This window comes from Temnothorax curvispinosus, unplaced genomic scaffold (assembly GCF_003070985.1).
Source record: "Temnothorax curvispinosus isolate PA1 unplaced genomic scaffold, ASM307098v1 QBEX01003408.1, whole genome shotgun sequence".
Classification (NCBI taxonomy): domain Eukaryota; kingdom Metazoa; phylum Arthropoda; class Insecta; order Hymenoptera; family Formicidae; genus Temnothorax; species Temnothorax curvispinosus.
In genome coordinates this window covers 144,815-160,033 of record NW_020213188.1, presented here as the reverse complement: position 1 = coordinate 160,033, position 15,219 = coordinate 144,815, and the positions used below count along the sequence as shown (strand labels likewise).

The 15,219-nt window shown below is 34.1% G+C and overlaps 3 protein-coding genes across 6 annotated transcripts in view; 2 read left to right on the top strand and 1 right to left on the bottom strand.

The window, feature by feature from the left end:
- The window catches only part of LOC112452471 (titin homolog), a 47,958-nt gene extending 41,305 nt beyond the window's left edge, over positions 1-6,653 (bottom strand). The window contains exons 1-9 of the mRNA XM_025012701.1: positions 6,210-6,653; positions 4,713-5,095; positions 4,409-4,631; positions 4,044-4,331; positions 3,823-3,950; positions 3,584-3,756; positions 3,115-3,505; positions 2,604-3,027; positions 390-2,513 (exon numbers count right to left, since the gene is read on the bottom strand). Of these exons, the coding sequence (XP_024868469.1) occupies positions 390-2,513; positions 2,604-3,027; positions 3,115-3,505; positions 3,584-3,756; positions 3,823-3,950; positions 4,044-4,331; positions 4,409-4,631; positions 4,713-5,095; positions 6,210-6,291 (4,216 nt within the window). The 5' untranslated portion in view covers positions 6,292-6,653. The remainder of the gene's footprint in view (positions 1-389; positions 2,514-2,603; positions 3,028-3,114; positions 3,506-3,583; positions 3,757-3,822; positions 3,951-4,043; positions 4,332-4,408; positions 4,632-4,712; positions 5,096-6,209) is intronic.
- Positions 6,654-7,887: 1,234 nt separating this feature from the next.
- LOC112452456 (SEC14 domain and spectrin repeat-containing protein 1-B) lies at positions 7,888-12,207 on the top strand. The gene is made up of 14 exons (XM_025012679.1): positions 7,888-8,397; positions 8,523-8,578; positions 8,713-8,908; positions 9,011-9,203; positions 9,375-9,488; positions 9,588-9,759; positions 9,964-10,064; positions 10,155-10,364; positions 10,455-10,640; positions 10,718-10,832; positions 10,899-11,140; positions 11,219-11,341; positions 11,479-11,670; positions 11,850-12,207. Exons 3-14 carry the CDS (start codon positions 8,721-8,723, stop codon positions 12,060-12,062), a joined length of 2,049 nt encoding a protein of 682 aa, XP_024868447.1. The 5' UTR covers positions 7,888-8,397; positions 8,523-8,578; positions 8,713-8,720; the 3' UTR covers positions 12,063-12,207.
- Positions 12,208-12,412: 205 nt separating this feature from the next.
- LOC112452449 (muscle M-line assembly protein unc-89-like) overlaps positions 12,413-15,219 on the top strand; it is a 28,301-nt gene continuing 25,494 nt past the window's right edge. For 2 of the 4 annotated variants that reach the window (XM_025012656.1, XM_025012655.1), the window contains exons 1-5: positions 12,417-12,465; positions 13,431-13,881; positions 13,992-14,176; positions 14,321-14,477; positions 14,961-15,186. In XM_025012656.1, coding sequence (XP_024868424.1) covers positions 13,432-13,881; positions 13,992-14,176; positions 14,321-14,477; positions 14,961-15,186 — 1,018 coding nt within the window. In that variant the 5' untranslated portion in view covers positions 12,417-12,465; position 13,431. Of the gene's footprint in view, positions 12,466-13,430; positions 13,882-13,991; positions 14,177-14,320; positions 14,478-14,960; positions 15,187-15,219 lie in introns of all 4 variants that reach the window. The other 2 variants (XM_025012660.1, XM_025012659.1) reach the window with 2 other exon arrangements.

Genomic DNA, 15,219 nt, shown 5'->3' with positions numbered 1-15,219 from the left:
TTGATACTTAATAATAATATTAATATATATTTATATATATATACATAGATATAACATAATAATATAACGTAAAATATAATGGAGTATGTAATAGTTCGTATTCTAATTTGGTGAAAACGTATATATAATACAGTTTATTAGAAGTAGAGAATTAACATTCATTATAAATAAAACAGATAACGATAACAAGTTTCGATTAAATTACATACGGAGAATGCTATAAATAGTTTGCGATTTAATATATAATACAATTTCATTTTAGTGTACAATATATTGAGTCTCCTTAATCATTTAAAATATTTTTATTAATACATGGGATGTGTGAAATATATGTGACTGCAATGTTACATCGGTCAATTAGTGTTTCTTGGTAGATCGCCTCCAACGACGTGGCATCCACTCGTGTATTTCTTCCTGTACTCTTCGATATAGGAGAAGCACGATAAACGGGACCGCCAAGGTTTCTTTTTTAAAGAAATAAATATACATTGCAGCTAATAGCAATGTCAAATCGGTTATATAGCTCACCGTCGATCTGACTGTTCTTTTAGCTTCTAGAGCTAACTGTTTTCCGTTTGTTCGATCAGGAGTGTTATTTCTGACGTTCTCTTTGGTTACTTCGATTTCTTTTTTTATTTCTCGATACTTGCTACTCTCGAGTGCTTTCTGCAATTTCTCAACCTTTAATTCTACTGGTACTGTCGCTCCAAATCTTTCTCTAGAACTTGATCTCGATGAAGAGCGCGAGGAAGGTCTAGATGATATTTTAGATCTACGAGGGCTTTGCTCGTTTGAAACATTTTTCGTTAAGGATCGATTATTTCTTTCCTGAGAAGGTGTGCGATTTCGGGTTTTCGAAGATGATCTCGAAGAAGCACCTCCTACTTTTTCACTTCTTCTCGCGACTGGAGATTGGTCCCTGGAGCTTGGTCTACTTCTGACGCGCTTTTCCTTCGCACTTATCGTGTCTCTCGCTGGAGTCGTACCCCTGGAATCAATGTTTTCTCTTCTGGAATTTGACGTTTGATTATTTTTCTTTTGTCTGTCGCCTTCATTCTCAATTTTAATTTTTAATTTCAATATCTCATCCTGCTCTTGTTTATCTGTTAATGGCGCAAGTTTTTCCTGTGTTCGATGCTGTTGATCCTGATCTTCGGAAATGGAGGACTTTCGAGAGCTAGCCGCGCTACCATGTCGCGAATGACTCGCGTGTTCACGAACTATCTCGGTGTATTGATTCACAACAGCCATTCTAGCTTCTATTTCGGCTGCTTCTTCTTCAGGTGTTATGGATCGCAATTTCGATTGCATTCTTCGATTTTTTGCTGCTTCTGCCGCAGATATAATACTATCCGTATCCGATTCCGACATCGTAGATGTTTTTAGAGCCTCTGATATGCTAGAAAAAGTCGAAATTCTGTCGTTGGTGTCCATATTTATTTTTTCTATATCTTCTTGTTGATACGATTGCGATAACGACTTTCTGATTGGTTTCTCCGGAGGAGTCGATCTGTCAAAATTGTCCTGAAGAATTAATTCCTCTTTGGGCTTTTTTAGAATTGATTTAGGCATTACATTATTAAGCGAGACAGAAGTAACTGTTCTGATGGGTGGAAGAGACGAAATTTCATAAATTGATAATCTATCATATGGAATTTGTGATAATTCTGGTTCGACGTGTGGGACTGGTCTTCCTCTAGGATGATAAGTATCTTCTTCATCGATAATTTGTCTTGCTAGGATCCTTGATTTTAATAATTTTAAATCTTCGCTATCTGCGCTACTGATCTCTTCTGACGACTCTTCGGAAGTCTCAATGCTGTTATTCTCCTCCTCTTCCTCTGCTTTCGTTTGAATCAACGATTGAGATTCTACTTTATTCACAGTGATGGATGGTGGAATTATTATCTTCTCTTCATTATTTGTTTGCATTGATTTTTCTCGTTGCACTTCTTCTAGTAATGATACATCAGCTTCGTGCCATCTACGCAGACGTTCCACGGATTCGACCTTGCTGCTTTTTTCCCAGGGATCTACCATTATCGTTTCAGAGGGAAGATTTGGATCTGATCTGGCTTCGACATCCGATAACAAAACTGGCGAAAGAAGTTTCAATGTTTTCGGGGCTGCATCTGTTTGGCCTTCGCTTGATCTTCGACGATTTTTTTTGGCCTGCCAGGAAGCAATTAAATTTTGTGTAGTGATACCGGAATTAGATAGACGTCTTCGAAGCGATGGTTTCTGAATAGATTCAACATCTAATAGCATCGATTCGGTTTGTCTCTCAAATTGCATCTTTTGTTTGGTAATTTCAGATGCTTCTTCAGCAGCAACTGCGCGATAGAAACGTTCCATGGCTCGTTCGTGAAGAAGCTCGGTAGAGCTAACCGCTTCTCGCATTATTTCCACCACTTGATGCTGCGTACTAAATAATTCGGGAAGAGATAACGATATCGGCGGTGGTATAAGATCGTTATCATCTTCTGTCAATTCGATTATATTCCGTTTGCCATCTGAAACAATAATTATAAAGTTAGCCATACACGCAGAATTCTTTTTCTTTTCAAAATATTTGAGTCAAAAGTTTTTATTTATACTCTTACTTATGCTGCTTTTGACTCGAGTTTCTGCAGAGTTCTCCATGTCGATTGTATCTTTCTCTCGTGTTTCATCTTCCGGATACAGAACAAGCATAAACTCCGAGCTGCCGTGCAATGCGTTCTCATCATCCTCTTGCAGTATTCCTTGCGATTGTGGACTATCCGGTAGATATAGTATGGATTCGTTTACAACGGCGTTCTGTTTTTTTGAAATTGAATTTGAAGATAGTAAAAAATGGTGGCTCGCTGTGGGACAATTCTCTTCTCTTCGGTGTTCTTGAATTCCTGGCACGTAGAGTGGAGAGAGACTCCTTTCTTTTGTTATAAAGCGCGACACGGTATCTTGTTCGATAACTGAAGAAGAGACTGGCACGGTTGCTGCTGATTTCGAAGTCATAGTTCTTTCTTCCTTTGTAATGATATCTTGCTACATTGCAAAAAATAATAAATGTATTTTTATTTCTTTTAATCTAAAATTCAATTATAATATTTTTAATACTTGATTATTTCTTACCTTGTCTCTCACATTTTCCGCAATATTTGATCGATTTGTATAATCTCCAATAGCAACTTGTTGCTTCGTAAAATTGTGCTCTCTTGATCTGGCTGGAGGAATCAGAGGTTGTTCTTTTTTCAAAGTATCCAGTGCAAATGTTACTCTACTGTCTGCTCTGGACGGTCTATCTAATGTAGAAGTTGACATTGCGAGCCGTTGCACTGAAGCTGATCGCTCGTTGTATTCAATGTGACTATTATTTTCATCGTCTCGTATTTTCGCTTCTTCTCTCGTTAAACTTCTAGTTCTCTGCGCTGGCATAGTGAAACTCACCTCTCGTTTATCGCTACGAGATCTGCTGATTTCTCGATGACTTTGCGACTTTTCATTCAAAGACGGTGTTACGATTCTACAACGTAAAATTATAGATTTATTGTTGCGCAAACAAATGTGTGCTAAATTTAAATATTTATCGATAATAAAATACCTTCGTTTAATGTCTGGAACAAAGATAACATCACTTTCTTCACTAGGGTCACTGACTCCGTAAGGATTCTCAGCCTTTACGCGAAACTTGTATTCGGAACCTTCGATCAGTTCTGTTAATGTCGTGGTGGTGCGCCTGCTCGTAGTTGCTTTAAGCCATACCTCCCAGCCAACCTAAAACAATCGTTGCCAAACTTCTGAAGATTTATACGGATGGAAATAATAGTTCCGATTACGTACTCTGTAGTATTCGACGATATAAGTCCCGATTTTACATCCGCCGTCATCCTCTGGCTCCTTCCACGACAATGTCACCGATCTACCTAGCGTCATTGCAACAGCTATTTTGCCGGGAGCAGCGGGTCGATCTATTGATAGAGTTGATAATTGGAAAAAAAATAAATTATCAAACTTGCAACATAAAATTTAAGCTTCGATCTAAATTAATGCAATATTATCACCTGTCACAGTGACCAGAAAAGACGCAGTATCTTCGCCCAATTTATTCGTGACTTTAACAGTGTATTCTCCTCGATCACGTCGTTTGGCATCTGGTATTTTCAGAACTGATTCACCATCCATCACTTCAAATATGTGCCTAGTATCTTTAGATATCAGCTCTCCGTCGTGGTACCAAGTAACGACAGGCGTTGGTCTACCTGCTAAAGATACTTTCAGTCTAATGGTCTCGTCTTGCTCGAAAAGCAAACCATCCTCATATTGACGCGGCAATCGTATCCGTGGAGGTGCTAAACGTACAAATAATTCAGTGATTTATATATTATAAAGAGTCATGTTATATATTTTTTGTCGACAATTTACTAACCTTCGAGAATTAACTTAGCTCTAGTAGCAATGTGACCCGCTCGATTGGTGGCAGTACATTTAATCTCACCCTCGTCATTAAGCGCGGTCTGGTGAATCAAGAGAGTGCTCTTTCCGTTATCCGTAATAATTCTGGTGCGTCTACTACTAAAGATCTCGAAGCCGTCCTTAAACCATGAAATTTTTGGCAATGGTGTGCCAGAAAATTGTATGACAAACTCAGCCTATATTGAAAAAAATTACAAATGCATTTAAGTTTTTTATATGTATGATTTAATTAGCGTGCAATATAGATATATACGTACCTGGTCGTTCTCAAGCGCAACCGTATCTTTAAGTTCCAGATCGAAATGAGGAGCGCAAGCGAGGGCGGCCCTTTGTAAGGTAACTGTGAGCGGTTCGGAAACCTCGCTTGGCTGTGAAAGTCCAAGTGCATTTTGCGCTCTGACTCGAAATTGGTAGCGCCATCCTGGCTCGAGACCGCTTAAAGTTAGTTCTGGAAAGGCGCAAAGACCGGAGGTGCTTCGTACCCAATGAGGAGAGCCTAGTCGTCGATGCTCGACCAAATATCCGATGATCGCCGATCCACCGTTACTCGGTGATCTCTCCCATCGTATTGCCACAACATCCGGCTGCGTTTCATTCGTTCCCGATATCAAGATAGGTCTGCCCGGTGGAGCCGGAAGACCTGTTATCAATCAAATTTACTTTAATCTTTCTTTCTACAACTTCATCAAAACTCATAATCAAACGACTTAATTTTATTTAAAAGTCGAAAAAGATAAGCGGTAAAATATTATAATGTCAAGAAATATATTCTTGTTAGACTCGTGTATGTATATAGAGCAGATGATTTTCAACATCGGTACGTAAGTATCGTTCCTAAAATAAAATGCGTCGCGTTTGGCAGTATACAGTGCAGTAGAGTACTGAACCGGCGCACCATCCGCAGATTGAATATTTCATATACTGTGATTCTGCATAATATCATATTCACAGACTGTACATTACTTAAAAAATAGACGTCGTATATAATACTATAGTATATAATTAATGGACAACAGTAAATAAAAAAGTGTTTTAGATCTTTTTCAATCTAGAGTTAGTAAGGATCTAATTGTGAACAATGAAGATATGCTATTAGAGCTGTTTCACTGTCGAAACTATTCAATTGAACGTGGATTATCAATAATTGTTCTAATCTTTGAAATCTTAAATTTGCACTACTAACACTACTGACATTACATACGACGAGCCTTATGAAGAAAAGTTATTGGTTACACATTCTTACATTTACACATATAATTAAATTCGATTGTAATCATGATAATGTTGTAGTTATTATTTAAGTCATAAACTGTGTACGGTATATAAAAAAATTATTTGCAATCAATATTTTTACCATTATTAAATGTAATTACAATGTAAAAAGAGATTGAATAATTTATATTTAATTTATATTTATAAGAAAACATGGGCAAAAATGATAGCTTCCGGAAATAATCAAAATAATGTTTATCATTTTTTAAATTACACGTAAATAATAATTTTGTTATTATAAAGAAAAGAAAAAAGACAGAACAGGGATAAAATTTTTATGCGGATGTGAATGCATTTTAGAATGTAACATTTATTATATCAAATGTTGTTATTAATATTGCATCTAATCGAAATAATGAATTTCTTCCGTTTTAATTCAATCGACGCGACGTGACATTTCCAAATCGTGGCTCTCCAAGTTCCAATTTCAAAAATTATTAAGAGTTATAAAACAAGGCGAATAAAACAATAAATTGATTTACCTGGGCCATCCCAATGTGTCTTTTTCGAGCTGGTGCCAACGGAGATGTTCCTCGAATAATCTTTCGTGATGGCGTTGCCCATTATCGTGTTTCCTCTTCCTCCTCCTTCTCGTCGAGCCTAGCTCGACGATTACTTCGTTTCTGATCAGTTTTCCAATCGTTCGTCTACCAAAATGTCAAAAGTATCACATTTACAGTACTGTCTGATGAATGATCAAAAAGCAAAATGATCTTTGATGATGCCCAACTTGGGAAAGAGAGAGAAAAAGAGGAAAAGAGAGAGGGAGGGGGAGAGAGAAAAAGAAACACAGAAGAAAAGGAAAGAGATGGCCAAGAAGGGAGAGAGAAAGACGGCAAGTATGCTTGATATAGCGCGAGGCTCGATTGAGCACTGGCGAACTTCCCCGTGGTCCACGACTGTAGCGACACCAAATCTCTTCAGCTTTTCTCGACGTCTATCTTTGTCTCACTGGTGCTTCGACTTTATGTATATTTCTATCGATATATATATCTTTACAAAAATTAAAACAAAAAAAATATATATGCATATATACATATTTGTTTGATTATTGCTGGTTCAAATGTGAGAAATTTGGTCAGAAAGAATGTTATGTAATGTCCGATGTAAGAGATATTTATATTTGCAATTTATATTTAAAGGTTTATAATAGCCATTGTGTACACCGTACATCATATCAATCGTCTTGTATGATTGCATCGCGTTTTATAATAAGATCACAAAATGCTATACATTGGAACTATGTAAGTACGTGAGCTTATACAAGAAATAATATCGATATTTTCCCAACATTTTGTTATAAATTACAAATTACTAAATAATAAAAAGTGTTGTTATCTTGTAAAACATTTATTTTAAATCAATGAATCATATAGTTGATTAAATAATTGTACAGTTTAAAGTATTAGAAAATTGTTTCTTGTCGTACGAGATACTAAAAGTCTTTTATCATATTTTTAAAATAATTATTTTTAAGAACTTTTATTATTTACAAAAATATTTTAATTTACAATTAGAATATTGTCATAATACCGCGTAATCACGATTTTCTCCCACACACACACACACACACACACACACACACACACACACACACATCTTTGTTGTGTTTTACATATTAATGTATATTAAGAAGGTTGTAAAGAGAATAAAAAATGTTAAGAATTGTATAAAAATTAAAACATAAGCTCTTTCATTAATAATGTCAATGTGTGAATTTTTTAAGTTTCTTTACCGATCAATTTTTGAGAACATTTATAATAAAATTTATAATTTTTTTATGGGTTCTCTCTAATAAGAGACTCGATTATGTATATCAATTATTAACAAAAATAACTATTAAAAATATTAAGAACTGAATAAATTTATATTTAATATATAAAGAATATTAAAAGTAAAATATTAAAAGTACCTTTAAATGTAATAGACCTTAAAATATAATAGACGGTTTTAGAAATATTAATATTAAAAAATTTGCATCTCGATAGAACTGCGATAATAAATCCATATCAAACATGTATTTAATCAAAATTTATTGAAACAAGACAACAAAAACTAAATACAAAATAGACTTTTTTATATAGATTATTCAGACAATTATGATAATATATCTTCAAAAACACAGTTTTTAATATTTTGCCTATAACAGTATAACGTAATTTGAGATATCTATTAATCCTACACGTGCTCATCCGCAACAATTATCTCAACGTCTATGACATACATATCTTTGTGATATACTTCTGTAATATCCGTTACTTCTTGCCTAAAATATTTCTTGCATATTTTTGTTCGAGAAAAATAAGGAGTAGAAAAAATGCGGTTCCAGAGAGACAGAGAGACGAAAGAAACAGAGAGATGAAAGGAAGAGAAGAGCCATGCATAAAGGAAGGGGAACACACGGTTAATCGGTGCCAAAGTACCGTTGTATCTGAAAGGACCAGAGATGGCTTTCGGTTTTCCTGCAGCCTCCATCGCAGTTGCAGCTTCGCGCACTGCATTTATCGTGCACTGCACTTCTGCATGTTTCACATAAATATACGTGCATGTATCTACGCATGTGAAAATTTTTCTTCTGTCACTAACGCGGAACACGTGCGACAGACTCGAGTTAACGAGGCACGGCAGTTTGCTTAATTGTCATTCACGTGGATATACATACATATACAGGTAACGCCTAGAATTGAAGCAGCTGCTCGCTGATACTCGACATTTCTGCGATGCATTTGAAATATTTCAATATATTTTTGACGTGTCCTGCGCCTATATAATGTTTTCTTGTAATACCTTTTAAGTGTTTTCGAAATTTTCGATGCGGTTCAGCGTGGAGATCATTATATTTATTAGACCGGTGAGTACCATTATACTATATAATTGCATAATACAATTAAAACGTCGATGCGCGTAAAAACATTAAGAGTAACAAACTTGGTTGTTTTATTTTATTATTTACAACTATCTAAGACATTTTTCTTTAACAAGCAGTTATAGAGATGCCTATAATAAAAAACTTGAAGGCAACGGATATTCTGGAGGATCTAGAATCAAAACTCGCGTATGTCCCAGGTGGTCGTGATCACGACGGACGACCTTTAATAGTAATTAGTGTTCCACCGGAATTTGATTCAACAACAAAATCAAAATTAGAGTCTCTCATTATATATTTTACATCAATTTTCAGGTATAGATAATATCTTTGATATCTTATTAACTATATAATACTTATACTAAAAATTACATTATTTATACATAATTAAATATTTATTGGTAATGAACTATATAGCGAGGAGACAAAGGAAAACGGATTGGTTCTAGTTGTAGACGCGCGTCGCAGTGCATGGCGCGTAACTAGATCTTGTATTAGGCTCTCTACGAATCTTATAGGATCTAAAGTTATTTGCGTGATCGTGATACGGCCTGATGGTTTTTGGGATAAACGTGTCGATAGCTGTACCAAGTCTCACAAAGATGGCGAAGTGAGTGAATTAGTCTAATAAAATAAAAAAAAAATATTATATTGTACATATATGTATATATATAAAATAATTTTTTTTATTGTATTATTTTTAATTGTAGCTTTATGCTTTCGTGCGTATTATAATGACATAATAGCTTTGATTTTCTTTTATTTCTGTCAATTGTTTTAGCCAATATACGTTACTCTAACAAGGCTGCATGTTTACGTTGACTTTTCTCAATTACCGTACGAGTTAGCAGGTAACAAGGCATACAATCACGTCGAATGGATTAAAAAACGTATGGTAAATTAGACATTTTTGGCCATATGTATAAACTAAATCTTCAATGCGAATGATATGTTAATTTTCTTTTAACAAATTGGTGCTTATTATTTCGTATAGAAGATAGAAGATTATTCGAGAGATGCGTTAGAGCTCGTATCGAAGATGACAAATTTACATCAAAGATTAAATACTCTTGATGGTATTCGTATGATGCAATCGAATGATGTAGAATCTTATTGGGAGATGGGCACAGAATTGTTATCAACGGCACGTCATATACTTCAATCAGGTTTATATATTTTTATTTAATTCTATAAATTTTTTTATATGAGTAAAATTATGTTATCTAAATATGAAGAAAGAGATAAAAGTCTGATGCAGTTTGTAAAAATTCAGGCATGCTAATAAAAATATAATAACTTATTTTGAGTACATAAGTGTCGTCCCTTATGTAAAAATAATGGATAAAGTTAAATAAATTTCATTTATTTAGGTAGGAATTTAGTAAGTTCAATGAGCAGAGAATCCTCCAAGGATATTTTGGATACCATTCAAGGAATTCATAAGTTACTCGATTCTATCGAACTAAAGCAGGTATTCAATTTTTTATTACTGGTCTATTCAAATTTATTTTATATATTTAGTTGTTTCTCAATATTACAATGTTGTTTCTGTTATTTGCAGATGGATATTGAAAATTCTTGGGCAGAAATGGAACGAAATCTGGATACTGCCAGAGTAATCCAAGACCTTGAAAGGGGTGTATCGAGTGTTACTGACTGGATCTTGGGTCCAGCGGACACAATGCTGAACTCTTGTTGTCAGGTTGGGTTTGATGTTTCTTCATCTGAAGAACTCCGAAGGCAGCACGAAAAAATTGAACTTCAATGTCGGGTAAATAATGAGCAAAACTTACTAATTTTCTAATATCATCATTTTGTGTTAAAAGAGCATTACATGGATATAATTTTAATATGTTTATAGGAGACTTATGGACGATATGCAGAGCTACTCCATAAAATCGATAGCCTACCTAAAAATAGACTACCAGAAGATTTAAAATCTCAGAGAGATTTCATGGACTTTGTTTGTCGTAGCTTCGCCTCACGGCTCGAACGACGTAGAAATGTATTAATCACTTCGCAAAGATTCTTTAGACTTGTTTCTGAGGTGAAACTCAAATTTTTATTGATTGAATTATTGTCAATTAAGAAAGGGTTTTTTTTACCGTTTATTATTGCTTACAGTACTTCGATAGGACGAGTGAAGTATTCGAGCAGTTGGTTATGGGCAACAGGAATTACAATTTCTCTCAAGCGAGCATTAAGCTCTTAACTTTGGAAAGAAGTCAAACAATTTTAGGTAAAAATGACTCATTAGATATTAATATTTGTGTAAAATTTGTTTCATATTTGAATAATTTTTCAGACAGTTTAGAACGCGAGCTTGTAAAAGAAGGCGAAAAGTTATCGGACATTCTTTCTATGCCTGTGAAGGATGCGCTTGGTCGAGAAGTTTGTGTAAATTATAATGAAGATATCATTAATGTAAAAGACATATTAGATGCAACAAATGCCAGGAAGAATATATTTAACGATAGCATGGAATTACAGAAACTGTCGTTAAAACAGATAGCTTTGATATACATGTACGAGAGCGATGCCGAACAAGTAAGTACGGACCAAGATATAAAAATGTTTTAACGGATAAATAATACATTAAATATATGTGTTTATTGCACCTTCTAGGCTGTTAAATGGTTAAATGATTTATTTAATGTTTTACTTCAAAATCACATGGAAATTGGATGTAATGTAAAGGAAATACAATCCCAAAAAGAGGAGCACCAATCTTTCCAGGAAACAGCAAAAGTAAAACATGATTACTGTTACAAATTAGTTTTATAAAATAAATCGAGAGTTACAATAGTATAATTATACATAATTGTTCTATTTTATGTAGAAATATTATATGTGTGGTGAACATATAGTGAGATAAATATTTACAGGGAACTTATGAGTATGGTGGTCAATTGGCGAATGGAGCACGGGTACTGAGATTATCTTGCAGAATATCTTTAGAAAGCAATGCTAATCTCTTTTCGAAATTACGACAGGCTTGGCGACAGTTTCGGTCTGTTAGTCAGGAACAATTAACCAGGCTGCGAGTATGCGCTGTTTTTCACAGAAACGTCGAAGATGTATGAATATTAATTAATATTAACTTAATATGTAAATTCAACAGTTGCTCAAGTTACTTAAATATTCTAGGACAAAAGAATTGTTATTTTGTGCATTATCTCTCTCTCTCCGTGTGTGTGTGTGTGTGTGTGTAGACAGTAGTCTCTCTCTTCTATACTTTATATGAATTTATTTAAAGCATTGTACCGAATTACAAAATTTGGCGGAAACAGTGACAGCCCTGTATCATTCTGCACAAGATGAAGACGTAGCGGCAAAAGCACGTGTGAAAGAAAGTATAAGAGACATCCTTGATAATCGAGAGAAACTTCTATTGGAAGTTGGTCGGATGGTAAGATTGGGTCGTCTCCTCAAGACGAGGTTAAAGGAACCTCTTTATCGCCGATTGTAAGTATAACGAGGAATCGCTTCGCATCAATATAATTACAGCATTAGTAAACTTATATACCATTAATTTGAAGATATCAAATTTTAGAGATTAGTATTTTGAATCACACAATTACGTAAAAGATAAGGTATTTAAATTGTTTAAAAAATAAAAGAAATAAGGTAAATATCTATAAAAATATTTTATTAATAAGCTAATAAACATAAATCATAAAAAGAAATATTAAAAATTCTTCTTTTCTATTCCTATAAACCATAATTTGAGGAAAACAGAGTAAGTAAAATATAATAACTAGTGAGTGTGGTGTAATATGCTTGGTAGAACGCGAACGCCTGCGTGTTTAACAGAGACAGTGTATCAGTCTATGGCCGGCTCTCGTCGAGATAGCTTCTATAATCTGGTGCATGTAAGTCGGTTGCAATAAAATAACTGAAATTTATAATGTTCTCGCTTGATTCAGTTTACATACGGATTATATTTCCCATTCTATATATATATATATATTTTTTTTTATAAACTTGTGTTTAGCGCAATTGTGTGGATTACATGTGCTAGTTGACAGATAAACATTTTCGAAATTTTTTTATAAAAGGTATTATTCGGCGGTCTTCTTTTAACTTAGACTTTATAAAATTTAATAAGATTACTTAACAAATTTTGTTGATGCTTTTAGCGTTGAATGGGCACATAATAAAAAATTGTTACAATATTCATGAATAATGAAATACCGCGGTCCACATTCCATTGGCTTCGTTCCACGGTCACATCGTAACATAAAACTCGACTAGTAACGCGAATCTCGTTTCGATAATATTTTGGCGAACTGGTTTGCGTCACGAAGAATCACCTACCGTATTGCATCACGAAGACTATTTCTGGCACGTTTACCTCAGTAATAAAAAAAGAAGTAAACACTCTATAAAAAATCATAACGTATTAAAAAATTTTTTTGATAAAAATCTACCTTTGACATTCTTGAGATTTAACATAGCAATCAATTATGGCGCTTCGTAAAGAAAATGTGAGCTACAAAATTAGAACTTCGTCCTAAATTGCAGAGACTATTTACATACGTACACAAACACACCTGACAAAAAAAAAATAAAACTAACACATGTATGCATGTGACTTGATATATATATATTATATAATACTTATAGTTATTGAATGTTTTAATTGTTATTTTGCGCAACTGTAACAAAACTATAAAAGTAATATTAATATGAAAAAACAACAAAAAGCAACAATACCATGAAAAGCTCGTGAAACTCATTGGAACAATAGATATTAAAAAATTAACGTTCAAAAATATCTAGCTTAGAAAGAAAGTATGTATTTATAGAATATTTACCAACAAATTCGCTTTTCTAGAATGTCTGAAACTGAGGATGCTTCAATCCTCGGTGGTAATCTGACAGCTGTCGAAGCTATCTCGGCGAAATTAGCGGAAGTAACGCGTCTCGCGGAAAAACTGGATGCGAGACTATGCGAAGCTGGAGCTAAAACTCGACCAATGTCTATTCCTACCGTTGTGACATCCTCTGCTTCGTCCTTGCTCTCGATATCTGCTATGTCGCCGTTAAGCGTGCCCATACATACGGATTCTACCACGACTGCATTGACGTCTGGTATGACAGCTTCAGCCGCATCTGTAATTCCTCAAATGCATCCAATAACTTTGGAAACTGTAGCTACAAGAATCAAATCTGATGCAATTAAATCCATTACTTCTACGGCGGAAAAATTTGATGGAAGTTTACCTCATATCCGACCGTATTCTGTGGAAGACGTTGAAACATTGAATAAAGATTTTAATACTAAGGTACAATAACGTGTTTTAATATTGATTTACAGATATATTCATTTTTCTTCACTTTTAAAAAAATCACTTAAATATTTTCAAAATACTTTCATCTTTTTTATTTTTTATAGGAATTGATCGAAAATTCTCATAGCGAAAGCGCAACAGGAGAATACAACATGGAAGGTTATACAACAGCGACCGAATGTTCAATAACTCCACCTCCGCGTTCGAGAAGCGAATCTTTCGTAACATCGCCGGAATGCGAAGATCTTTCTATCATTACACCCATAGTAACATGTTCTGGTTACACTTGGTATCTATGCGAATTTAAATTACTTAATTTCAATTATCAAATAAGATCTTAAATGTCAATTAAAATTAATAAGATGCAATTACTTTCAACACACTGTAACGAAATATTTTCGGAATTAATTCGGAATATTGCAAATATTTATAGGTTGGCCATGGAAAAGCCTAAATTAACAAATATTGCACCCCTTATTTTTACTCCGAACAATGAAAACCAAAAATTTGCTGAAGCAACATCAAATATTTCCACTATCAGCGGAATAAAACCAACGGCACGAATGGAAACAATGGACAAAATTATTAATGTATGTCGTATAATCCAGTTGATAGAACTATATCTCAAACCTATATCTCAAAGGAGAATTACACTGTAAAAAAATTCTGTAAAATTACAACTATTATAGTGGGTAATTTTGAGACCCACTATAATAGTTGTAATTTTACAAAATTACAGTACGGAAGGAAAAAGTAATTTTGTATAACAATTACACAAATTAAGAATGTGTGGAAATTTACACCTATTATAGTGGGTCTCAAATTACCCACTATAATAGTTGTAAATTTTACATAAATTTTTTACAGTGTACGCATGTGTGTGTGTGTGTGTGTGTGTGTGTGTGTGTGTGTGTGTGTGTGTATTTCTTATCTAGCCATTATTTCCATTTTTATTTGACTTTATATCGAATAGCGTGATCATTTTTCTGATTATAGCAACTTCAAAGTATTTGTCATCTTTGCAATAAAGCTTGTTACATATTCGTACTACAAGTTATGATTCTTTTACGCAGGAAAAGTCGAACAGAATTGTAAAAGAAGTTACCGAAACAACTGTTTTGCGTGTATCACATGATATCCGTTTAGGCGTAGCCTCTTATAAAGTGATATCAAATACCACACAAGATCACCGGCAACATATTGATGTGAAAGATATCCAAAATGTAGAACGTGTGCTAGAGACAGAATCACGTGAAAAAACGGATGGTATTTACCATCATCTCGATTTATCTCCGTTTAGTAAGTATTCTATAATTTTAATGATTTCTTCTA